A 26378-nucleotide genomic window follows, 5' to 3' on the forward strand; every position below is an offset into this window, starting at 1 on the left:
TCTCACACATGCAGCATACACCTTTCCCTTCAGCTTCAACAACACTCCCCTCATCAGCACGCCACTCAGTTCCCGAAACTTCTTCCATGCACATCTCACTCCAGCAACCGTTGCCGAGTCTGATCCACCTTCTCCATTCAGCATGTCTCCGAGGTAGCAAAATGTTTTCACACCTTCCAGCTTCACGCCGTCTCCATGATGCAACTCAACATTTCCTCCATTTGCAGCTCACTCTGTGCACACCTTACACTTGAATGTAGCTGCCACACTGGTTAATGACCCTCTCAAACCACTACATTTTTGATGAACCCACTCAGCGCACATTGTACATTGAACGGAGTTCACTCCGACACCCTTCCTACACACAGCACAGGGCCACTTTCCAGTTCTTTCCACCTCACCACATGCTTTACCACTTGCCATCACCTTTGTCTTTCCAATATTCACCTTCAGACCTTTTGCCTCCATACATTCCTTCCACTTGTTAATCTTCTCCTTCAGTCCATCCATACTTTCCGCAATCAACACCAGATCATCTGCAAACAACAACTCCCACGGTAAACCCTCCTTTACATTCTGAGCCAGCCCCTCCATCACAGCTACAAATAGTAGTGGACATAGTACCGACCCCTGATGCACTCCCACCTTCACCTCAAACTCACCACTGTTCCCATCCTTCGTCCTTACAGCTGTGCACGTTCATTATAGGTGTGATCATTGAAAATAAAATAAAGACTAAGGAAAATTAATGTTTGTCTTCTCATCATCTTTGCATTTTGATCATGCTCCTTCACACTTCCTTTTTAACCTTTATTCTTTCATCTCTCATGGTAAATATTTTATAATGTTACAATTTCTGCTTTGCTGTAATCGTTTTCATTCTATTACACCCTTTATTCTTAACTTACTTGTATTTTTCGAATTTTCTGTCATTGATCATCACACCTTGCACTCCCAACCCACTTACTTCCTGGATTAAACTCTGCATTCAGCTCACCGTTGCTTTGGTTGACCCTTCTGACCAACACGTGGGAGATCCAACACCACTTGTGATTCGGGTGATTGATCAGAATGACAATCGACCATTATTTTCCCAGCCTTCCTTCCAAGGCCAACTTCCAGAACATGCACCTGTTGGTAAGATTCTCAAACCCCAGATGAATTCCATCAAAATCATCCCTCAACCACCAGTTTCCCAAATCCTCAAATGGCCTCAGTATTGAATGGAATTTTCATCGTTGAGATGTATTCCATTCAATTATTTAGTCATTTTTAGCATTACCGATCATTCCTTACTGAATTCACAGAATCAAAATGGAGTTCCATCGCGTATATTTTGTTCCCCATAGTTTTGACATTTAAGATACCAAAATGTAATTTGTGATGCATCAATGGTGTTATATACAGTTTTCAACACTATCTCTTTAATTACAGCAATTACAACACACTTGCTCTAACATGTACAAATAAATAACTATTCTAATGTAATCCCCATTTTACCTCGTAGACAGGATCAGTAACAATACAAATGGGCCATTGAAAAAGTCACAGGTTTACATGAGCTTCAGGTTGCTATTGTTGTTGCTATTGTTGGGGGTCCATTTTTGAAATGTGCACCCATTGGTTGGCCAGCTGCCAGACCACACCCATATCTGTCGCTTGACTCAACCACCACAGCACAGAGACAAAATAATATGGCTGCCATCTTGGTTTTCTGGTGGGCCCAACACAATAGGCCTGTAGGCCTCTGCTGATTATACACTGCCCGAATTTGTTACATCAGATTTCCATTGGCTTTGTTGAGTGTTATTCATGATGAGGGACCCAGAAAATCGAATCATATGTCGAATAACAGTAAGGTTTAATCAAGGCCGTCAGAACACATGGCAATCAAGCATTATGTTATCAAGCGGTACATTACGCAAGTTACTAAAACAAAAATAGAGTTACATAATTTTTGAACAGCCTCATATTGGGGTTAAGCAATCCATGACTATGTGATGAATCAGCTCATTCTGGTATAACAGTGGGGCGTGTGTCATGGATAAGAGGTGACGTTAATTTTTTTTAGTGCTTTATTTCCCAATCGGCCCTTAATTACCCTCGCCAGAGGAGAGGGTATTGCATTTGAGTCCGTTTGTTTGTCTGTCTGTTTGTCCGCACAGAATAAATATGATTTTCTCTGCAACCGTTGGTCCGATTAACAGTAAATTTTCACCATAGGTGCAACTCCACCTGTATCATTTTTTTAATGATAATTATTACGTCATAGGTCACGTGGTTCGGCCGCCATTTTGGAAAAATCGAAAAACTTTGCACCTCTATATCTCAGAAAGTACTGAATAGAAAAAATTGAGACATGGCTCATTGGAAAGAGCTCTCCATGTAGTCAGGGCCCTTAGAGATATTTTGGTTCAAATTCTTCCAAAAGCATCAAATTTGGCGCAGATGTTGCCCATGCCATACTCTTTCGATTTTTGACGGGCGCCAAGGGCGGTATGATCCGGGCGGACCATACCGGTCCATCCCGCCATGTCACCTGACCTATGACGTCATAATTAGGATATGCATCCAATCACATGGCGTACTATAAGTGGTCAAAGTTCAAAATGAATCGATCGAAAAATGAAGGCAGGGATCCATTTTAAAGGTTTTCATAAAATCCAATATGGCCGCCAGGTCACATGACCTATGACATCATATTTATGACATGTATACAATCATGTATACATGAACTCGGATCATGATCGCACAAAAATTAAACACAAGGATATGGCATACAGTTCATAAAACATCAAAATCCTTACCTTTGTAATTAGACTGATGAACTGCATATGCCTGAAAATTAGGAAATAGACATGTAAATATTTCCTCTAATTGTCAAAAATAAGGTCAGAGTTCGATTACCCAACCCAGAAACATAAAATGGTGAACCTCGCGTAAATCTTGACAAATAACTCAAAAACCGACATGTTTGACTCAAAAATGACCTTTAAGATGACCTTGAGGGTTGACCTTGACCTCGAATCATCAAAATATCATAATTGGATTCCTCGACCTCGAAAACCCCCTGAAAAGTGGTATCATACATGATTCCAACTCTTTTGGTTATTTAACTGATTTTCCTCTAATCCGGGTGGCGGCCATTTAGCATTTCGCCAATATGGGGCCCCCGGGGGGGGGGGGGGCGCCCGTCTTGGCGCCCGTCAAAAATCGAAAGAGTATGGCATGGGCAGCATCTGGGCCAAATTTGGTGCTTTTGGAAGAATTTGAACCAAACGGCCCCAAAATATCTCTAAGGGCCCTGACTAATGGGGAATAAAATATGTTAATGAGGATGTCATAGGTGCCTCCATTATGACATCATAATTCGACAAGTACAAAACTTCATCCAATCAAGATGAAATTTCTTGAGTGCCATGCGAGCATAAACTAGAGGAGAAAAAATAATAATGATGATGTCATCAGTCACGTGGTTCGGCCGCCATCTTGGAAAAACCGAAAAACGTTGCACCTCTATATCTCCGAAAGTGCTGAATAGAAAAAATTGAGACATGGCTCATTGAAAAGAACTCTCCATGGGGAATAAAATATGTTAATGATGATGTCATAGGTGCCTCCATTATGACGTCATAATTCGACAAGTACAAAACTTCATCCGATCAAGATGTAATTTCTTGAGCATAAGCTAGGAATAAACTATTTTAGAAAAAAAATAATTATGACGTCATCGATCACGTGGTTCGGTCGCCATATTTGTTTTAACACAAAAGCCTTGAAAACCACTGAAAATATATCCTGACGAGTGTTTGCAATCTCCGATTGCTCTTTTTCTTGTTTATTATGCAAATTGATCATCCCTATATTTGGGCAGTGTATAGGCGAGACAGCTGACTCAATCGCTCCAGAAAAAAAATAGCTCGGCTTATGTACATAAAGCAAAAACATGGTTACTGCTTTATATGTGCATATTTTTACTTTACGCAGCAGAGACAAGTATGGCCCTTAACAACAACATGTGGATGCACATTCAGACACAAGGGAAGAGACGACACAAATGATGAAACAAGAAGACGTCATGCGTAGCACGATACTTGCAAAATACGCCGCTCCCCCCCCCCCCCCCCCCCTCCACCCAAAAAAAGTTTTCCAATGATACAGCAAATTGTCCATTTCATGAAGATTAAAATTTACAATCTTGATCAAAGCTCGGTTCAACTCGATGAAAAGTGATGATTGTTCAGATGAAAAATGATGATTTTGGAAGGTTGACCTTGAGTTGACCTTTGACCTTTTGACTTCAAAAATAGTTAGTTTCCCTATTTGGTGACTCAATGTGCAAATGCTGTTCAATTTTCAAGTCAATCGGATGAAAATTGAGGATTTTAGAAATCTGGCCTATGTTGACCTTATGGCCAATGTTGACCTCAAAGATACTTGGTGGTTGAATTCAGTGACCAGATATGCAAGTCCTCTTCAAATTTCAAGTCAATTGGATGAAAATTGAGGATTTTAGAAATTTGGCCTATGTTGACCTCAGGAATACTTGGTGGTTGAATTCAGTGACCATATATGCAAATTATCTTCAAATTTCAAGTCAATTGGATGGAAATTGAGGATTTTAGAAATTTGGCCTATGTTGACCAGTTGGCCGATGTTGACCTCAAAAATAGATGGTGGTTGAATTCAGTGACCATATATACACAAAGAATTAAGTTAAGCACCCCCCCGTTTTTTTACAACCTCGCACATTACAAGTTTGTTGTCGTCAAAACAGTGTAATATACCCATGATATTGCTATATTTTCTGGAGAAGTGATATTATGGTCACATAAAAACATAACAATCATGCCGTTTTCAATATTTTATTCTGAATAATTTAAGGTGAAATTTTTTGGGAATTTTAGGCATATTTTCACCTCAATTTAAGTATGGAGCTATAGGTCCATCACGGACAGTGTGGATGACGTTTATGTTTTCTAACGTACAGTCATTGTTCTGAGAAGACCTCTAGCGATCTTTGCGTCAATAACGTGTGTAGGACCCACGTGATCGGATGGAGCAAGGTGCTGTGACAACCATCCCCTGGCCTGCGTACAGTCCTGACCTGAACCCCCTCGAGCACGTTTGGGACATGTTGGGACGACAAATTGCGAAGATGGTCCCTCCAATAGCCAATCTGGATGAATTGGAACGTGCATTACATCGGGAATGGAACAACCTGCCACAGCAACGCATACGACGGCTTACAGGGTCTATGAGACGTAGGGTTGAGTCAGTGATCCGATCACGTGGGTCCTACACACGTTATTGATGCAAAGATCGCTAGAGGTCTTCTCAGAACAATGACTGTACGTTAGAAAACATAAACGTCATCCACACTGTCCGTGATGGACCTATAGCTCCATACTTAAATTGAGGTGAAAATATGCCTAAAATTCCCAAAAAATTTCACCTTAAATTATTCAGAATAAAATATTGAAAACGGCATGATTGTTATGTTTTTATGTGACCATAATATCACTTCTCCAGAAAATATAGCAATATCATGGGTATATTACACTGTTTTGACGACAACAAACTTGTAATGTGCGAGGTTGTAAAAAAACGGGGGGGTGCTTAACTTAATTCTTTGTGTATATATAAATCCTCTTAGAAGTTCAAGTCAATCAAATGAAAATTGGTGATTTTAGAAATTTGGCCTATGTTGACCTTTTGGCCTGTGTTTACGTAAATTATAATACGTGGTTGAATTCAGTGACCAGATATGCAAGTCCTCTTCAAATTTCATGTCAATTGGATGAAAATTGAGGAGTTTAGAAATTTGGCCTATGTTGACCTTTTGGCCTATGTTGACCTCAAAGATACTTGGTGGTTGAATTCAGTGACCAGATATGCAAGTCCTCTTCAAATTTCAAGTCAATTGGATGAAAATTGAGGATTTTAGAAATTTGGCCTATGTTGACCTTTTGGCCTATGTTCACCTAAAATATAATTTGTGGTTGAATTCAGTGACCAGATATGCAAGTCCTCTCCAAATTTCAAGTCAATTGGATGAAAATTGAGGATTTTAGAAATTTGGCCTATGTTGACCATTTGGCCTATGTTGACCTAAAAAATGCTTGGTGGTTGAATTCAGTGACCAGATATGCAAGTGGTCTTCAAATTTCAAGTCAATCGGATGAAAATTGAGGATTTTAGAAATTTAGCAAAGTTGGTGACCTTTGGCCTATGTTGACCTTTTGACCTATTGACCCCAAAAACAATATGCTTCTGGCATTTGACCAACTCTACCATTTGGTGAAGTTTGGTGAAGATCGGTTGAAAATTGTGACCTGTAGGCCGGTGACAAACAAACAAACAGACAGAGTCACAAACACAACCGACCAATATACTTGAAAAATCTTCGATTTTGCAAGTAACAAAGGATTACAAATCTCTAACTTGGACATAATGCCCATTCAATGTTAAAAAAACAACCTCATGGTTAAAGTAGACAAAACATGTTATCAAGGGAGGTGCAAAGCACCCCTCCCTTTATATGGGACGGTTTCTCTGTATGCAGCTTTAACATGGGCACGACTGAAAATTCGTTTCTCGCCTTCTACTGGACGAAATTGGCTGCAAATTTCAGAAGTAAATGTTTTGTACGTTTAGGTAATATGTCCCAAATTTCATCAACGTCCGTTTCTGCATTCTTGAGTTTTATTAAGAAAACCTTCGAATTCACCTTGGTGTCTGTCCGTCTATCCATCCTTCCGCCCAAAATGTGTTGGCGCTTATATCTCAAGGACTATACAATGAAACTAGCTGAACCTGGGGATATACATCAGCCAATACATCTAATTAATGGCTTTCAAAACAAATTCAAAATCTGCGCTCATTTAAGAGGACTACGGGAGAGGGGGAGGAGGGTGGACCCTCCAAAATAGGTATTTGCTCTCTTCTCCGAAACTACACACACAATTTTGATGAAACTTGCCCGCAACCTTCATCACCCATGATGTACCAGTGTTTGTTCACGGCATAAAAACCCAAGGTATAAGCTGGTCTGTGGGGGGTTTGACCCCCACCCGAAATAGGTATTTGCTCTGTTCTCCGAAACTACACACACAACTTTGATGAAACTTGGCTGCAAGCTTCATATCTGATGCCAAACGAATGTGTATTGACCGCATCAAAATCTGAGCACGGGCAAGGGGTTTACTAGGGAGGGAGGGATTCACCCGATCTCCCTCCCACCCCCCACACCCCCCTCAAAATAGGAATTTGCGCACTTCTCCGAAACTACACACATGATTTTGATGATACCTGGCCATAAGCTTCATATCTGATGCGTAACAAAGGTGTATTGACCGCATCAAAATATGCTCTCATTGTGGAGGCCTATGGGGGGTTTTGATCCCCACCCAAAATAGGTATTTGCTCTCTTCTCCGAAACTACACACACTATTTCAATGAAACTTGATCACAACCTTCATCACCCATGATGTACCAAAGTTTTTTCCACATTTAAAATATCAGGGTATGAGGGGGTCTGTGGGGAGTTTGAGTGACTGGTGCTACTGATCCACTGATCCAGGTTAGCTTCAGGACCAGCGGTCCTATTTTTGCTTGGCTCATATGGGCACCAATTTGATTCAAACAGCGGCATGCACAAGTAAATGTATTTTATTTGCCAGATGTAGGGCGCCCCTTTATATGAAGTTTTCTCGAGCATTACCTGGTTCCTCCTAAGAACACAAGGGTAGTCCAGCATGCACACAATAATTTTTGAATGTCCCTTCTTTTCTATTGTTTGGCATTTTCTGCAAGCTATGGAATGTCCCTTCTTTTCTATTGTTTGGCATTTTCTGCAAGCTATGGAATGTCCCTTCTTTTCTATACTTTGCCACATGGCACATACCATAGAAAGGGGCCTTTTCTATGCCCCTGGCATTTTTCACAAGAATTATGTTTGTAGTGAAGATGAAAACGCCGGTTGCATGTTCACTGTAGATTGGTAGGTTTTGTTTTTCCATTCAATTGACGGTTTATCAGAGATTTGTATTGATTATAAATAAAAAAAATAACCACCTTTAGAGGCCATTTTTCCCCGCAAAGCGGGGGTTGGCCTTTTTCGGGAACCCTGGTTGTTGTTGTTTTTTGGTCCCCTTTTTGAAGCAATGTTTTACGGCCGGATGCCCTTCCTGACGCCAACCCTTTTTGCCACCTTTAACGACAAACAGGGAATTACCAGTGAACTGGTACTCAATTAGCCGACCTCGGAAGGATGACAGGCTGAGTCAACCCCCCTGGCGTTAATTCAGCGATCGACCAGGATTCGAACCCAGGATCCTAGGATCCTAAGCCGGCACCCTAGCCGCTAGCCCAACACCAGGAAAAAGATTTCGACTATTAATAGCAAAATTTGGGCATTGTGTAGGGTATTGCTTGATCAGTTATATTACTCCAGAAGAAATACAGCATGACACAGCACGGACAAGACATGCCACGGACACCACCCAGACACACTCAGACACCACCAACAAAATGGGCAACGAATGCTTTGTCCCACTGTTGCAGGCTGACCCACTGCCCTGTTTTGTACTTTCCTGGGATGCCATTTGTGTATGTGGTTGTGCTGTGCCATGTCCACGTTTGTCATGCTGTTACCGTCCTGTATCGTGTCCATGCCATGTCGTTCTGTGTTGATGCCCCACCCCGGTGGGGGGGATTGTGTGGGCATCGTGGAGTGAGGTGTGGGGTGGTCATGGGTATTGTTAGCTATTGCGACGGTTGATGGGGGATTGTGAAGGGGGGAGTGGTTCTGGATGCTCTTGTCGTTTCGAATGACAGTTGTTTCTTCCAATTAATCATCCTCTCTCAATCGTGGTGGATAACCACCAGATCTAGCAATCTCTGTTGTTTCATAACAGTGCTCTGTAAAATGTTCCCAACACAAAACCGAACATTTTGTCGGCCCAATCCACAGTCGGGTATATCAGACAAACCTCGTCCAATTCTGGCAGCCCTTGGCTGGAGAATCTTTCGGCCATTATGTAGAATGTTGTATGAAACCGTCTCGGTTTGTATTTATAACAATCAAGAAGGACACATCGACCGGCATATTTGTAGAAATTCGAAAATTAACTGACGTTTGAGTTCAATCATACCACGATGTAACCCGTAAACAATATGGAAGTGGCGGTAGACTTCATGGTGTGACGCCATGGCTAATCGTGAAGAAAAAGATTTCGACTATTAATAGCAAAATTACTGACTTCATAAATCGTAAATAGGGGAAAAAGACATTGTGTAGGGTATTAAAGGATAGATTAGCAGTGAGGTGGTCTGAGCGTTTGGGTTGCCCTTTAAGGTTAAATTAGATGTGAAAATGTTAAAAACACACATATATATACACACACACACACACACACACACACACACACACACACACACACACACACACACACACACACACACACACACACACACACACACACACACACACATCTATCTATAATTCCAGCAATCTCTGTGTGTGTGTGTGTGTGTGTGTGTGTGTGTGTGTGTGTGTGTGTGTGTGTGTGTGTGTGTGTGTGTGTGTGTCTGTGTGTGTGTTTGTCTGTGACCGCTGTTTCTCGACAACCACGGGTCCGATATACTTTAAACTTGCCAGGTATATTGCTGGGGACCCGAGGATGTGCCTTTTCAAGGTTTTAAATTAATCGCAGAAGTAGTTACCGAGCTATGTCCAAAAAACGATTCAACCAATCAGAGAGCAGCGAGCTATCACGTGTGCCGAACGTGGCGAACACACTCTGCCTCGGATGGCACATTTGAGAGCGTATTCATTTATTTCCCGTCGGCAAACTATGTTGGCGTTAAACGATGTTTTAAAACGAATTAAAACTAATTTGCGATTCTTTCGCTTTCCTGCGATATGCGACCTTCCGGAGCTCCTGTGAGGTGAGAGCGTGCGCCATTACGGATAGTACGGGTACGGGCATGCCATATGTTGGCGTTAAACTATGTTTTAAAACTAATTAAAACCATTTCATGTAAATAGAGGGGGGGGGGGGATTGTCACTGTACTCGCAAGCCGTTCGCCGTTCGCTTTGGCGTTGCGAATGGACCAAAACATTTCATGGACCAAACCATTTCATGTAAAGCGTTCGCCGTTCGCTTTGGCGTTGCGAATGGACCAAAACATTTCATGAACCAAACCATTTCATGTAAATAGAGGGGGGGGATATAATTTTAGATATATATATAGTACGGGCATGCCCTAGTATATATAAAGGTGGATACTTTGAGACCTGGGAGGGCTCCGTTCCACCTTATGAACCCCGCATTTGGAGATAACAAGCAACGACACAATCACCTCTCTTCCATCCACTTGGAAATGGTTAAAAAGCACAATTCATGTTCTCCTTTTTTTATTATATTTTTTGTATATAAGATCGAGGCTCGTGTAAGAGCTAACATTAATCATTAAAAAAAAAACTGACACATAAAACATATAATAAAGGGAGCGGGAGACAAGATGTGGAGAGAGAGGTTAGCACACAAGTACAACAGCAGAGAACAGGGACATCGGGAGACCTGTGGGAGGCAGAGGGCTTGAGGGAGGAAGCATGGGAAGGTGGTTGGGGGTGGGGGGGAGGTATAAAACACATCGACACTGCTAGGACTTCCAGGAAAGAAGTCGGTATTTCAAAAAAGTGGATCTGAGGTAAATTAACGGGGGTAGAAAAGATCAAGGTTTTGGATGGGGGAAGATAAGAGATGGTGGTGAACAGCTGTTTTAAAGACCTGGAGGGAGGAGTGGGATTGAAGAGAGTGAGGGAGTTTGTTCCAGAGGCGGGAGAAAAGAGGAATGAAAGAGTGAAGGCGAGCAGAGAGTCTTGATTTTCGCAGTTTCACCATAAGAGGGTTGCTGGCAGATCTTGTGCGACCTGAAGGAATATTTGGGGGACAGAGCACAGACAGAGCTGGGGGAGCAAGGCCGGAGAGGAGTCAGTAGAAGACAGAAAGACCACCAACCTGCCTGCGTTGATTGAGTGAAAGGCCCTCAGAGTTAGCTTCATTGCGGGAGATTCCAATGATCCTGAAAGCTTTGGTTTCGGCAGCGTGAAGCCGAGCTAGGTGTGAGGCAGGAGCACCAGACCAGAGGGGAGAGCAGTCTTCCATTGAGCTGCGGATGAAAGCCTTGTATGTGGTGAGGAACTCAGGTGTGCCAAGGAAGGACTTTGCACGAAGGAGGATGCCCAGTTGGCGACTGGCTTTGGAGGCCAGCTTGGAAATGTGGTTTTCCCAGGAAAGGTCATGGCAGATGGTGAGACCCAAAAGCTTGAGTGACCGAACTTCTTGGGTTGATTGAGGATTGTTTAGAAAGTAGATGGGAGGGTTGTCCAGTCGGTCTTTTCGGAGAGACACAGCGAGAGAGTGAGATTTGTCAGGATTGAAAGACATGTTCCACTTGTTTGACCAGTCTGTGATTTTGTTCAGGTCTGCGGAGAGTGAGGAGGCTGCAGACTGCCGATCTGAGGGATGAGGTATGGAGCGGCAGAGAGTGGAGTCATCAGCAAAGAGACGGAGAGGATTTTCCAGGAGTCAGAGAGATCATTGAAGAAGACCAGAAAAAGCACAGGGCCCAGAACACTGCTTTGAGGAACTCCAGCCTGAACAGGAAGGGGAGATGAGAGAAATCCATTCAAGGCCACACGTTACCTATGACCAGAGAGGAAGTCCGCAAGCCATGAGTGGAGATTTCCATGGATACCATAGGAGGGGAGTTTGGTGAGCAGAGCTGTGTGCCAGACCGTATCGAAGGCACGTGATATGTCAAGGGAGACAGCTCTGATTTCCAAAAATTTGGAATCTCCTCATACTGGGACAGAGTTAAAATTATTACTAGTTATAGCCAGGGTTGACAAACACAAATATGCACACACATTATAGTTGAAAAAAAAAGTTGTCCTGTCTTGCTTCTTCCCTATACTTTGTCCAAGTTTTTTCTCCCGTCTTTGTAGGAGAAGAAGTACTGCAGCTCAGCGCTTATGACATAGATGATCCAAGTTTGGGAAATGCTGAGCTACGCTTCCAACTCATTCCTCCAACTGCTGCTTTTGACCTTTCACATGTGACTTTTGACATAGACCCTGTCACAGGAATCATCATCACTACGTCTAACCCCACAATGCTGGACCGAGAGGTTTTGACTCCATTTTTTCAGTCTCTTGCAGTTCTCAACATTCTTTAAAATACTGTTTTCATCATTTTCTCCTTCTTCTTCCATCTTATATGTTTATATTTTCTTTTCATATATATATATATATATATATATTATGTATACGTACACATATATACACATATGTATACATTACCGGTCAAAAGTTTTAGAACACCTCAATTTTTCCAGTTTTTATTGAAATTTACGCAGTTTAATGTCTCAATGTACTCTGAAATTAAGCATAGAACAAATAAACAATTGGAGATAAAAAAGAAATCATAGAATCATTTTGTTTAACAAAATTTAATTTAAGTTTTTGACTCAGCAAAGTAGCCACCTTTTGCAGATATAACCGCCGAACACACTCGTGGCATTCTTTCTCCAATGGAAATCAAATATTGTTCGGGAAGTTCTTCCCAACACTGTTGCAGAAGTTCCCACAAATGTGTTGCACTTGTAGGTTGCTTTGCTTTCACACTTCTGTCCAGTTCATCCCAAACCAGCTCGATGGGGTTTAAGTCTGGAGACTGTGCTGGCCATTTCATGATTTGAAGCCTACCGTCTTGTTCTTTTCCTCGAAGGTAGTTTTGACATATTGTAGGTCTTTCCTTTAGAGAAATTGCAAAGAAAGCCAAGGTGTCAGTGAGTACAGTTTCCTACACCATCAAAAGGCACTTGGAAACTGGAGGAAACTCTGACAGGAAGAGGTCTGGCAGACCCAAAGCCACAACAGAATCAGAAGACAGGTTTTTGAGAGTCAACAGCTTGCGTGATTGGTGGCTCACAGGACAACAGCTTCAAGCACAGCTTAACACTGGTCGAAGTCATCAAGTCTCAGTGTCAACTGTGAAGAGAAGACTTCGAGCTGCAGGTTTGACAGGTCGAGTGGCAGTAAGAAAGCCACTGCTGAGATGGCAAAATAAGAAAAAGATGCTTGCCTGGGCCATGAAGCACCGCCAGTGGACTAATGAAGACTGGAAGAAAGTCTTATGGACCGATGAATCAAAATTTGAAATCCTTGGTTCATCACGCAGGGTTTTTGTACGCCATCGAGTAGGCTAAAGAATGGTTCCTCAGTGTGTGACACCAACTGTCAAACATAGAGGAAGCGTGATGGTCTGGGGCTCTTTTGCTGGATCCAGAGTCGGTGACTTGCACAGAGTGACTGGCACCCTGAACCAAAAGAGCTACCACAGTACCACAGCATTTTGCAGCGCCATGCAATACCCTTTGGTATGCGCCTAGTTGGTCAGGGGTTCATCCGACAGCAAGATAATGACCCTAAACACACCTCCAGGCTATGTCAAAACTACCTTCGAGGAAAAGAACAAGACGGTAGGCTTCAAATCATGGAATGGCCAGCACAGTCTCCAGACTTAAAACCCATCGAGCTGGTTTGGGATGAACTGGACAGAAGGGTGAAAGCAAAGCAACCTACAAGTGCAACACATTTGTGGGAACTTCTGCAACAGTGTTGGGAATAACTTCCCGAACAATATTTGGTTTCCATTGTGGAAAGAATTCCACGAGTGTGTTCGGCGGTTATATCTGCAAGAGGTGGCTACTTTGCTGAGTCAAAAATTTAAATTAAATTTTGTTAAACAAAATGATTCTATGATTTCTTTTTTTATCTCCAATTGATTGTTTGTTCTATGCTTAATTTCAGAGTACATTGAGACATTAAACTGCATAAATTTCAATAAAAACTGGAAAAATTGAGGTGTTCTAAAACTTTTGACCAGTAGTGTATATGTGTGTGTGTATGTATATATATATATATATATATATATATATATATATATATATATATATATATATATATACACACCATTCTTTCTTTCTTTTTTTTTTTTTTTTCTCTCTCTCTCTCTCTCTCTCTCGGCCGCATCTTTTACGTTGCAAACTCCAAACTCGGGGTACAAATACAACTTTGTGTGTGGGGTAACATAGGTTATGCGGCCAAGGCCTCACACAGGAGTGGGGGGGAAGAGAGAGCGGGGCATAAATTGTTGTGGGTGTACTTGTCCTAACAAAAACATCATGTCAACCTTTTTAAGGTATTAGCCAATATGATGATATTTGACGATGTCACTACTGTAGGATTTTACAATTCGTCACAATGATACACTATTTAGTCCCCACCCTCAGTGACGCGAGTCTGTCACCCTCTACCCAGAAGTTATTGCCAAATATAGTTATTACCTCCACCCCAAAGGTGGATGGAGGTCATGTTTTCACCCCTGTCTGTTTGTTTGTGAACAAGATATCTCAAAAAGTTGTGGACAGATTCGGATGAAATTTTGCAGAGGTCGTGTATGTGACAAGGACGAAATGATTAGATTTTGGTGAAAATACGGATTCGGATCCATTGAGTGATTCTTCTTCATTGAGTGATCGTGCTAAAACCGATACATTGCACGATATCTCAAATAAGTTATGGACGGATTTAGAAGACGCTTGGTGGACAGATTGGGTGTGTGACAAGAACAAGCAGATTCGATTTTGGTTCAGGTCCGAATCCATATAAGTCATTGGGATACATTGGGATACAATTGGGATACATCATTGGGATACAAAACAAACTGTTCAGCCTGCCGGAGGTACCGTGAAATGGGGTGAATAGGGACACAAACTGAAAAAAAGTTCTGAAACTTTTTTCGCTGAAAATTGATAACCATACTGATTTGTTGATATTTGGGTTGAAAGTGTTCTCTTGTTTTAAAAAAAAGCAACTTATAGTCCCTATTAACCCCATATATAGGTTAAATAGGATTTTTATGGCTGTCCCTATTCACCCCGTTTTATGGGTGAATAGGGACAGTCACTAATACAAAAACATAATAATCAAGAAATAGGGACAGTTTGCAGAAACGTTTTATCCCATATTTTTTTTCATTGGCACCGTGGTTTATATTATGGGTGCATATTATGTGCATCCATCTGAGCGATCAATTTAGCAATAAGTTGGAAACTCAGGATTGTTTCTTGATTATTATTTTTTTGTATTAGTGACTGTCCCTATTCACCCGTAAAACGGGGTGAATAGGGACAGCCATAAAAATCCTATTTATTCCGATTTAACCCATATATGGGGTTAATAGGGACTATAAGTTGCTTTTTTTTTAAAAACAAGAGAACACGTTCAACCCAAGTATCAACAAATCAGTATGGTTATCAATTTTCAGCGAAAAAAGTTTCCGAACTTTTTTTCAGTTTGTGTCCCTATTCACCCCATTTCACGGTATGCTCTCTACCGAGTGTCGTTCTAGTTTATTTATTTAAATTTCCTGGCAAAGTGACTTCTAATCCCAAGTTTCACTCCATATTTGATTGGATTTTATTAGGAAGAGATTTAAACAAGTGAAAACGCACTATAATTCAAGCCCAAATTTTGAACCCCTTGTCCTGAACAGGGATTGGAGAATCTGCAACACGAGGTTGTAGTTCGCGTGTCCGACATGGCCGGTGGAGACGCAGGATTGTTCACCACAGCCACAGTCACAGTCACCATCACGGACATCAATGACCATCCACCAGAGTTTGAACATCGTAATGTAAGTTTACATGTGGCAGCACAAGATGCTGCGCATCATGCAAAGACCTTGCATGTCATATGGCATACACCCTTTAGTTTGGTCTCAGATCTTTGCCCAGATAAAGCATGTACCCCGTGAGATGGTGGAATCAGAATTGCACATAAAATGTGATTATGACGCAATGGAGGTATTGAAATTTTCCAACGAGATGTTGATATAATTACAAAACTATTATGAAATTATAAAACAAAAATTGCATACAAGTCAAAATGAAGAGTGGATCATGAAGAATACGGAGGTTCCGAGTCCATACAGGCACAAACATCAGGGGAATGTCATACTAGAGTGGGATGAAATCAGGTTTTCATGGAGAATGTGAGGGGGGGGGGGGGGTCCCCCTTGCTCAGAACAAATGCATCTGTATGACAACATAGTTGAGGCCCTGAGTCAGGCTGGCAGGACAGCCCAGACTAGTGTTTCTCAAACGGTGGGTCGTGACGCCCAAGGGTACGTGTATAAACACAGTATTTTCCCCAGTAAGGTGGGTTATTATAATCCCCATCCCTGTTTTTTATTTAACCCTTGTAGGGATAACGGGATCACGGCAATCAAATACTGGCGAGTTGTCTGGTAAATTGGAAACACTGGCCTAGATCTGAGACGTATGCACACTTACCTTTGAACTGCCTAGCCTGGGTTTTTGTTAAACAGTATCTGAGACTTGTAGTGGAGCTGACGCACACGCACATGCACATTCACACACACCTGTTAGAATGTGCAAAGCTGATACATACATACATGAGAAGATGCGAAGCTGCATTCGCTTCCAAAGGTGCTTCTACGAAGTAATGACTCAGGGGGTTGAATACCAATGTAAACTAGATGGTATTCATAGAATACTTACCCTGCGCAGTCAACTTGTTGCGAGCCACCTCTTCTGTTTTTGAACATTTTTTTTTCTTTGATCCAATATGGCTGCCAGACCACGTGAGTGATGACATCATAAATTTATATTCTCCAATATAATTGTTGCATAGATCACGCTCAACACATTTCAAACTGATCAGACTAAGGGTTGTCCCTGTCGAATTATGACGTCATAATTATGGCACCAATGACGTCATCATTAACACCTATTCCCCATATGGAGTTCTTTACAAAGAGCCATGTTTCAATTTTTTCCATGCAGCGGTTTTGGAGATAGAGGTGCAACATTTTTCGGTTTTCCAAGATGGCGCCTGTACCACATGACAAATGACGTTATGATTAATCATTAAAATATTCCACAGGAGGAGGCACTCCTATGGTGAAAATTTCGTGCCCATCAGACCAACAGTTGCTGAAAAAAAAGAACTCCCAATGATCGGATAAGTGTTGTACTTGTCGAATTATGACGTCATAACGAAGGCACCGATGACATCATTAACATATCTTATTCCCCAAGGAGAGTACTTGACAATGAGCCATGTTTCAGTTTTTTCCATGGAGCAGTTTTGGAGACAGAGGTGCAAATTTTTTCCAAGATGGCGTCTGTACCACGTGACCTATGACGTTATAATTATCATTAAAATATTCCACAGGAGCCGCCACACATATTTTGAAAATTTCATGTCCATCAGACTAACAGTTGCAGAGGAATTTTTGTTTTATTCATTCTGATCAGATCAAGCATTGTACTTGTCGAATTATGACGTCATAATTAAGGCAACTATGACATCACCATCAACATATCTTATTCCCCATGGTGAGTACTTGACAATGAGCCATGTTTCAATTTTTTCCATTGAGCGGTTTGGGAGATAGAGGTGCAACGTTTTTCCAAGATGGCGTCCGTACCACGTGACCTATGACGTCATAATTATGAATAAAAAAATTATACATGCGGAGGCGCTTCTATGGTAAAATTTCGTGTCAATCGGACCAACGGTTGCCGAGAAAATGATTTTTTTTAATGCAGACACGTACGGCACACGTACCTACCTGAATGCTGAACCACACTTTTCGCTTCGCGAGCGCAGGGTAATTAGATATTTCTGTTTTTCATTTTTAATTATTTAGTAATTAATATTGTGTACATGAGTAACAAAAAAAATCTCAATTCAATGCATATTAAATTCAGGCTGTAACACAACAAAATGTGAAACAGTCAAGAAGTGTAAATACTTTCTGAAGACGCTGCAAGCTTAATATGAAAGCGAAATGAGCTGTTTGGTTATTTTAAATATCGCGTGCACAAACCAAGTTACCGAGATGGTTGCCCAAGCAACATAATTCAGCCAAACACCGCCGTGATCTAATCGGGTTGAGATAACATCATGAGGAATAGATATTTGCAATAGGAAAGCCAAATGTTCAACAGTTTTTGAAACATGGACGACACATAAGTACATGGACGGATGATCGGTTAGTCGGACGGAGCTCATTTTAATGTCACCCATCTCCGACGTTGTCGGAGGGGGAAATGGGGACAAACACAATGATGACTATCGTGGATATTGACTATTATGAAGAAGAGGAAGAACCGCGTTTAGAGGCCATTTTCCCCCGCAGAGCAGGGGTTGGCCTTTTTCGGGCACCGTGGTCCCCTTTTTTTGAAGCAATGTTTTATGGCCGGATGCCCTTCCTGCCGCCAACCCTGTTAGTCGCCTCTTGCGACACACAGGGAATTACCAGTGAACTGGTACTCAATTTTCCGACCTCGGAAGGATGACTGGATGAGTCAACCCCCCTGGTGTTAATTCAGCGATGACCGGGGTTCGAACCCAGGATCCGAGGATCCAAAGCCGGCACCCTAACCGCTAAGCCAACACCAGGCCAACACCAGGCTAACCAGGCCAACACCAGGGTTATTATACAAGTTTGCATTTCTTCACAATAAGTTACAAAGACACACTTCCCCCATATTTTTGGCCATGATGGTACTTCATAAAAGGACAAACGTGATGGAAGATTTAAACGGGCAAAGTAAAATTCTTACTTCAGGAAGTCTTTCGTTGATTTATATCATCTCCATCTATCGTATTAGACTTGAACACAGTGAAATGGAGTGTTGCTTTCCAAGACGAGCTGGGGCTCCCACATCCTATTTTGCAATCCCTGGTGCTATCTATGTAGGCCTAAGCTTTTGGCATAACTGACTTGACCAATAGAGGCCAAAGCAAGGGCCTGTTCTGAATAGGCCACAAAAACTCGGAAACAAGACCAATTCAACAACGCATTACGGTCATGTTTACATAACACGTCTTTCTTTACAACACCCAATCAATCGCTCCTTTCCTCATCCACCTTTTCCCGTCACAGTACGAGTTGAGTATTCCTGAGGGTAGCCTTGGCCCAGTGCTAAACCTGTCCATATCAGATGGAGATGAAGTCGGAGGGGAAAACTGGTTGGCTGTTGTCAAAGTCGTGAAAGGTGACCCAGGATCAAACTTCGAAGTGGTCACAGATCCGACCACCAACCAGGCTACAGTATTCGTCGTAAAGGTAGCGTGTTGTTCCGCTGTTCTACTGTAGGTGTCTTTACATCCCCGTTTCATTTTCTTCCAATGCTAACCTACCTTCCTCAGGTGTTTATTATATATTTGTTGCTTTCTTCCTTCAGCCCCTAGATTTTGAAACAAATCCTGCCTTTCAACTTCTAATCAGGGCAGACAACCTCGAACCTGTAATTCCCGAAGCCAGTGGTTCTCAACGATCTTCCGCCATTATCTCCATTCAAGTTTTGGATATAAATGAGGCACCAGTCATCATTCCATTCCACACTGTGCTATCCAAGCCTGAGGGTCTACCAGCTGGGGATCGACTGCTCTCCCTTAATGCCACCGACCCAGATTATAGTGATCAAATGGTCAGGTGAGGACTTTCAGGTGCATGAGGTTTGATTATGCTGTTCTAGTTGTACATGTATCGGTTTGCATTCAACACAATATAATGAAGCATCATCCTTCGTGAAATCACATGATCAAGTGCATGGAGCTGTTACCCTTTTTCCTGCATGGGGTATGTTTTTGTATCCTCCTTCTTCTTCTTCTACATTCGTATGCAGCACAAGGCTGCAAGGTCGCATCATTGGCTCAGGACGCGGATATGCCACTGATGCAGTGCCCTCTGCTGGTTAGAGCAGGAATTTGGTAATTTTTCAGGGTGTCGGCGATAACTCGCCTACTTTTCGCGAAGCACACCATGGGATGTTTAACATCCATCGCTGAATGGCATTAGACGGGACGCCAGTTTAACATCCATCAGAGTAACTGCACATACATTGATGAATCATCCTGCATGTGAAACAACGGGATGTACCTGCAAGAGCCTGGTGTTGGCTTAGCGGTTCGGGTGCCGACTTTGCGGTTAGGGTGCCGACTTTGCGGTTAGGGTGCCGACTTTGCGGTTAGGGTGCCGACTTTGCGGTTAGGGTGCCGACTTTGCGGTTAGGGTGCCGACTTTGCGGTTAGGGTGCCGACTTTGCGGTTAGGGTGCCGAATTTGCGGTTAGGGTGCCGACTTTGCGGTTAGGGTGCCGACTTTGCGGTTAGGGTGCCGACTTTGCGGTTAGGGTGCCGACTTTGCGGTTAGGGTGCCGACTTTGCGGTTAGGGTGCCGACTTTGCGGTTAGGGTGCCGACTTTGCGGTTAGGGTGCCGACTTTGCGGTTAGGGTGCCGACTTTGCGGTTAGGGTGCCGACTTGGGATCCGAAGATCCTGGGTTCGAATCCCGGTCGATCGCTGAATTAACACCAGGGGGGTTGACTCAGCCTGTCATCCTTCTGAGGTCGGCAAATTGAGTACTAGTTCACTGGTAATTCCCTGTGTCGCAAGAGGCGACCAACAGGTTTGGCGGCAGGAAGGGCATCCAGCCATAAAACATTGCTTCAAAAAGGAGACCATGGTGCCCAAAAAAGGCCAACCCCTGCTCTGCGGGGAAAATGGCCTCTAAAGGTGGTTCCTTGTACCTTGCAACAGAAGCATACGTCACCAATGGCCTATCTACACAGATATTGTTTTGTTATTGTAATAATGTTTTGTTTTAATCATATAAATTTACACATGAGCACTCCCCTATGGTAAATACAGTAAGATGTCTCCTTCAAAAAACCCTTCCATCCTCCACTCACTTCGGCACTGCCATTTCCAGGTTCTCAGTGGGTCATGACCCTGCGGGTTGGATTGCTGTTGATGCAATATCTGGTGTGGTGACTACAAAGGCAACGCTAGATCGGGACTCTCCAGATGTAGATGAGGACAACATCTACACTGTCACAATACTCGCCACGGATAATGGTGAGGCATAACAATAACAGGACCTGGAGAAACCTGTGAGGTCAAAAGGTCCTTTTTCTAAAACAAAAGGTACAGGTTCAAGAGCAACTTGATGACGAAGGTTGTGAACTTGATGCTTAATTTTTTCAATTAATACCGGTGTAAATTCATATAATCAGGTGGAAATGAAACTTACCTTGAATGTAACTGTGGTCAACTTGATCGAGTCTGGAACTTTGTGCTGACTCGTTCACTTTGCAGATCAAGCATGATGCTGTAATCTGATGTAAAACAGCAAAGTTACAAAAAATATCCATTGGCCAAACATCTGTCAATGTATTCAATCCAAAAACCGAGTGGTCACAAAGGGTCTGTAATCAAATTTGGTCGGTAGTCATTGTATACCGGTAGTCATTTCTTTACTGCCCCTTTACCCACCACAATTCTCTCCCAGGGATTCCCCCAGCCACGGGTACTGCCACGCTGCACCTGGAGCTCTCAGATGAGAATGACAATGCCCCCTCTGTCTCACCCATGGGCACATGGGTCTGCGAAGATGCTGAAGACATCACCGCCATTCTCAAGGCATCCGATTCGGATATAGGAACAAATGCTGAGCCCTTCTCCTTCCGACTTGGACAAGGAGGGCACAACCTGTCTCCCTCTTATTACTACCTTGGAGAAAAAGGCCGGGACGTGCACTCCCTGTGGTCTCTCAAAAAACTAAATGGTTTGTGCTTCGATGTTCTTTTTTTTGTTCATATATGAAACAAGACCGAAAATAACAGCGGAGTAGCCGGGCTTATTTGATACTTCAGTTGAAGAGGATAGTATGACCTGGGTGGAGATACCACTTGGCAAATAATATAAGCATTAAATTTTTTTGAAGTACTTTAAGTCTCGAAGCTGTATGTCACCAGGAAGTGAAGAGATTACATTGAGACACTGGTTTATTCAATGTCTCGAATCAACAATGAAGCAACCATACACCGCTTCAATCCAGTAACTTTGCAGTTACGACAACGGAATTGCAGTTTTACGATTATATTTACGATATAATTATTATTAACGTTATTATTATGAAAACGATGTTAATGTATTAATAAACCGAGGTTAATTATTTACTACCGCAATAATTAGCAAACTAGTACACCGCTTGTTATCGAGTCATCAATGAACCAACCATACACCGCTTCAATCTAGTAATTTTTCAGTCACGACAAAGGGATTGCAGTGTTACGATTATATTTACTATATTATTATTATGAATGTTATTATTATTATTATTACGAAAACGATAATACTGTATTAAGAACCTGGGCTAATTTGTCTGAAGCTGCCTGAAGGTGAGGCATGAAGGTATGAAGCCTAAGGCCTATACGTACTGTGTCGTTGGAAGAGCCGTAACGCCGATGCTTTCGATATTTGATGGTGATTTTAACAATCGGTTTCACTGAATGAAAAACGTAAAGGTAGAGCATGGCAATTGTGATATTTGACAGGTTCAACGATATGTTCGGCCTGAACGGCATTGGAATCAAAATGGTGGTGTGTGGAAGTCAGCCTCACACGCCGTAATGACATCACAGACGTAATCACGTCACATCACCCCTGTCATGTGACCAGAACCTCAGCTCCGATTGGTGTACATTTGTGAGGGACATACACACATATGGATATACAGACAGACAAACACTGTTCCAGATCGCTTTGCCCAATGGGCTACGACGTAAAAAAACATAACATTAAGCATCAAATTAGAGCTTACATTCCCAGCACCGTGGAGGCATCGACAATTACCGTTTGAGTACCCAACTGGCTGTGAAACGTTTACATCATATACATTTGCAAAATGAAATAACGAAGCAAAATGGTAAACATAGAGAACACAACAAAATAAGAAACCGTTTTGTTATGTTGCCTCCAAAGCTAATGTGCACCATTCCCACTTGCCAAGCATAATGCAGAAACCACAACAGCTTTAAAGTTGTGGCTCCATGTTGATTTCTTCCAGATGTGCCAATAGAGATAAAAAAAATAAAAAAATGCAATAAATAAATAAACCAGAGAGTTCGCAGAACACCTTACACCACGCTGTCTTGAGAAAAAGGACATGGGAACGGTCTTTTCATCTCATGCTTTGCGTTTCCGAGCACGATCCATATGGTATTAGTGTTGTTGTGAACTTTGAATGACAGGTGCGATGGTAACCACACATTAGGTGCTGCCATATTTCTCTGAAAGTTGAATCGCAGTTACTCTGCCCTCAGAGAATGAGATGGGGTAAATAATTTTCCAAGTACTGCTAAACAGAAGGTTTTTGAAAGTGACAAAAAGGAGATTTGTATTCTATAGTGTCCAAGTGTTTAATTCAATTGAAATAAAATAAAGATTTTAAAGGCTGCAGGATTTTTTTTTTAGAGGTTTACCGCCATTGACGCAGCGTCTTTTACACCACCTTGTTTAACACGACCGATTACTTATTCGTGCCTGTTGTTAGTGTCCTTTATGATATCCTTAAAAACAGCAGGTTTCCTGTTTGGAATGATTAAATTTTGTTTAACTACCAGACAGACTAAAAATATGGCTTACTCTACTCTGTGCATTCGGGCTCGGGATGAGATTCCATACATTTTGCCAATTTCAGAACCAAAGTGCTGTTAAACTACAGGTTTGTGTTCCGATTTGTGATCTAGTTTTTAAAATATAAAATTCAATTCAAATTAAGTATTTCCTCAACCATAGACCAACGTTTGTGGACAGACAAACAGACAAAGTGAACCAATCGAGTTTCCATGGCCAACTAAAGTTACTTTGACACTTAGGTCAGAGCCAAAAATAAATAAATAAAACTTGGACTAAATAAAATAGATTTTCAAATGACAAAACCACCAAACAATATTTTTCAAATGACATTCAGACAAAAGCACCAAAGAGCAGCATCACGACATCAATGGAGAACAGACATAATATAAATAAATAAAAACTCCGGTACTCCACTTGACATCCAACCAATTTTGTGGCAAAAAGTGAAAACACTTTCATTGGACAGACATGTTCATCTGTGCCATGTTTCATATAGAGTAGTAGGATCTGGGAAGGCAGAAACTGTGGACCCTTCCAACACCACCACCTCCTGAGTCACTTAGTGGTAGATTGGGTGGAGTCTTGCTGCATTGGCCTCAGTGGTTCGAGGTCAATTCCCATGGCTGCTCAGCAAAGACTTTCGCACCCTGCTGGATATGAGGAATGACCCAACCAGGATTGGTGCTTAGCCACGGAAACATTCACAACGGAAGTTGTGAATGTTTCCGTGGCAATCCTGCATGGGCATCCACCACTTTTATCTTAGAGCGAAACAGAGTTGTTGAAAGTATGTGGGGATGGGTGGGTGGACAAGAATGGGCCATTTGAACAACGCACGAGACCTGTACATACAGTACTTACCATTGATCGAGTTGCAGTGTTATCGCTGTGCCTCTGAAAATGCTCCTTGCAAGACTCCTGTTAACCCTTGGATGCATGGATTGGGCTTCGGAGGCCCACAACGTTTTTTTGGTTGCAAAAACTATGCTGTACAATTTTTTTTGGGAATAAGCCTCAATTTCACCGACTTTCATGTGTTACACAAAATTCAGTGACATTAAAAAAAATTCATTCAGGCTCGTGGGAAAATCTTCATTCTTCACTTATAACCCGAAAATCCGACACGAATGCAGGCCTGCTGGGGCCTTCGAGACCCCGCATAAATGTTGTACTACTATGTTATATCATTATTTTCTTGATATAAGCCTCATTATATGCTCCGTCTAACTTGGTTACAAATAATTCAGTGACAAAAATATGAAAATTTTAAAAACGTTACATGAATACATTTGTGGGGCCTCCGAGGCCCAATGGCTGCATAGGTGTAGGATTTTTGACAGTTGTGGACATATACATTCTAAATAAAAGGATTAGTGAATCATATTTTTTGAGCAAATACTCCTCCATGAGCCTCAACTTTTTAGAGAAAAAAAAGTTGAAAAACCAAGAACAAAAAAATATTTTTGCAAAAAAAAGAAAAAAAGATTCATTACTTGTATGGGATTCTTTCAATTTATAGGATCAATGATTCACATTTTCTGAGCAAATACACATCCATGAGCATCGACTTGGATTGAAAAAGGATATTAAAGAAAAAAAGTCTATAATTTTTTTTTTTTTTTAAACAACACGAATACATCCGTTGGGCCTCCGAGGCCCAATGGCTGCGTTTATGTAGGATTTTTGACGCCTGCATCTAAGGGCTAAAATACATATTGTAAAGATTAATTTATGGTTGTATTGACAATCCATGAAAAGATGTCACGGGTGCAAGCGATGGTCCACAGGATCCAAGAGTGTATAATGAGCGGTTCACTCCTTTAACAAAAAAACAACATATCTGCACACATCAAAATTTGTACCAAGGGCCATTGGAAAGCATAAGTTATTAACAATAATGAGAGGTATAATAATCATGTTTATTTTGTACCCTTCAAACCCGCAGATACCCACGCCAAGTTGCTTCCACAGGGCCACCTTCCCCGTGGTTATTATCCAGTACCGATCTACGTGTCCGACTCTGGAAAACCAGCACAGACCACCAAGCTGGTGTTCAATGCCACCGTGTGCACCTGCACTCCCGGAGAGCCGCCCGACTGCAGCCATGCCACCATGACCCTCCCAGCTCTGGCACAGTCCCTCATCATTTCCATGTTAGTTACGCTGGTCCTTGTACTGTGAGAAGTTGGGGTCAAGTGATGGAGAAACAGATGCCTTGAAATAAAATAAACGTTGCGGTGGGGAGTTGGGGGCTACAAAATGAATGAGCACTGGTAAGAAGATTGAGATCAACACTGATGGCAGACAGATATAGAAATATGGAGATGGGACAAGGAAATGGTGACAGGGAGAATGATAAGCAGCACGTTTTGGGTGTGAGTGAGGGGGTTACAAGTTTTCCAAAATGGATGGAGTTCACGTGTAGAAATCGAATTGGGCGAGTAAATACTTCCCAAAAGTAATTGCCAATTAGTTTGTATTTCTGTGACAACAAATGTATAGAAAATAATAAAAGTGATAACCTCTAATCAGAGTTATTATTACACACGGTTTATGTATCGCTATTTAAAAAAAGCCTTTTTCAGGAGTTTTCATTCATCCATTTCACTTGATAGCAAAAAAAGAAGTTCAAAGTGTCCACCAGACTCGGTGTAATGGTTGGAGAGTCTGCTCTGAGTCGGGAGGTCGGAGGTTCAAATCCCGGCCTAGTCATACCAAAGACTTGCGGAGCCATTTTTGTGACGTCGCTGATACCCAGAATATTCTGGGAGGTAGTGGTGCTTCC

General features: G+C 42.0%; 1 protein-coding gene across 2 annotated transcripts in view; it reads left to right on the forward strand.

The window, feature by feature from the left end:
- The window catches only part of LOC137429670 (cadherin-13), an 89925-nt gene extending 63801 nt beyond the window's left edge, over positions 1–26124 (forward strand). For both annotated transcript variants that reach the window (XM_068119786.2, XM_068119787.2), the window contains exons 5-12: positions 993–1137; positions 12018–12199; positions 15631–15771; positions 19054–19236; positions 19355–19605; positions 20883–21028; positions 21462–21737; positions 25539–26124. In XM_068119786.2, the coding sequence (XP_067975887.2) occupies positions 993–1137; positions 12018–12199; positions 15631–15771; positions 19054–19236; positions 19355–19605; positions 20883–21028; positions 21462–21737; positions 25539–25774 (1560 nt within the window). In that variant the 3' untranslated portion in view covers positions 25775–26124. The remainder of the gene's footprint in view (positions 1–992; positions 1138–12017; positions 12200–15630; positions 15772–19053; positions 19237–19354; positions 19606–20882; positions 21029–21461; positions 21738–25538) is intronic.
- Positions 26125–26378: the final 254 nt, after the last annotated feature.

The sequence above is a fragment of the Myxine glutinosa genome, chromosome 6 (assembly GCF_964187855.1).
Source record: "Myxine glutinosa chromosome 6, kmMyxGlut1.1, whole genome shotgun sequence".
NCBI lineage: Eukaryota > Metazoa > Chordata > Myxini > Myxiniformes > Myxinidae > Myxine > Myxine glutinosa.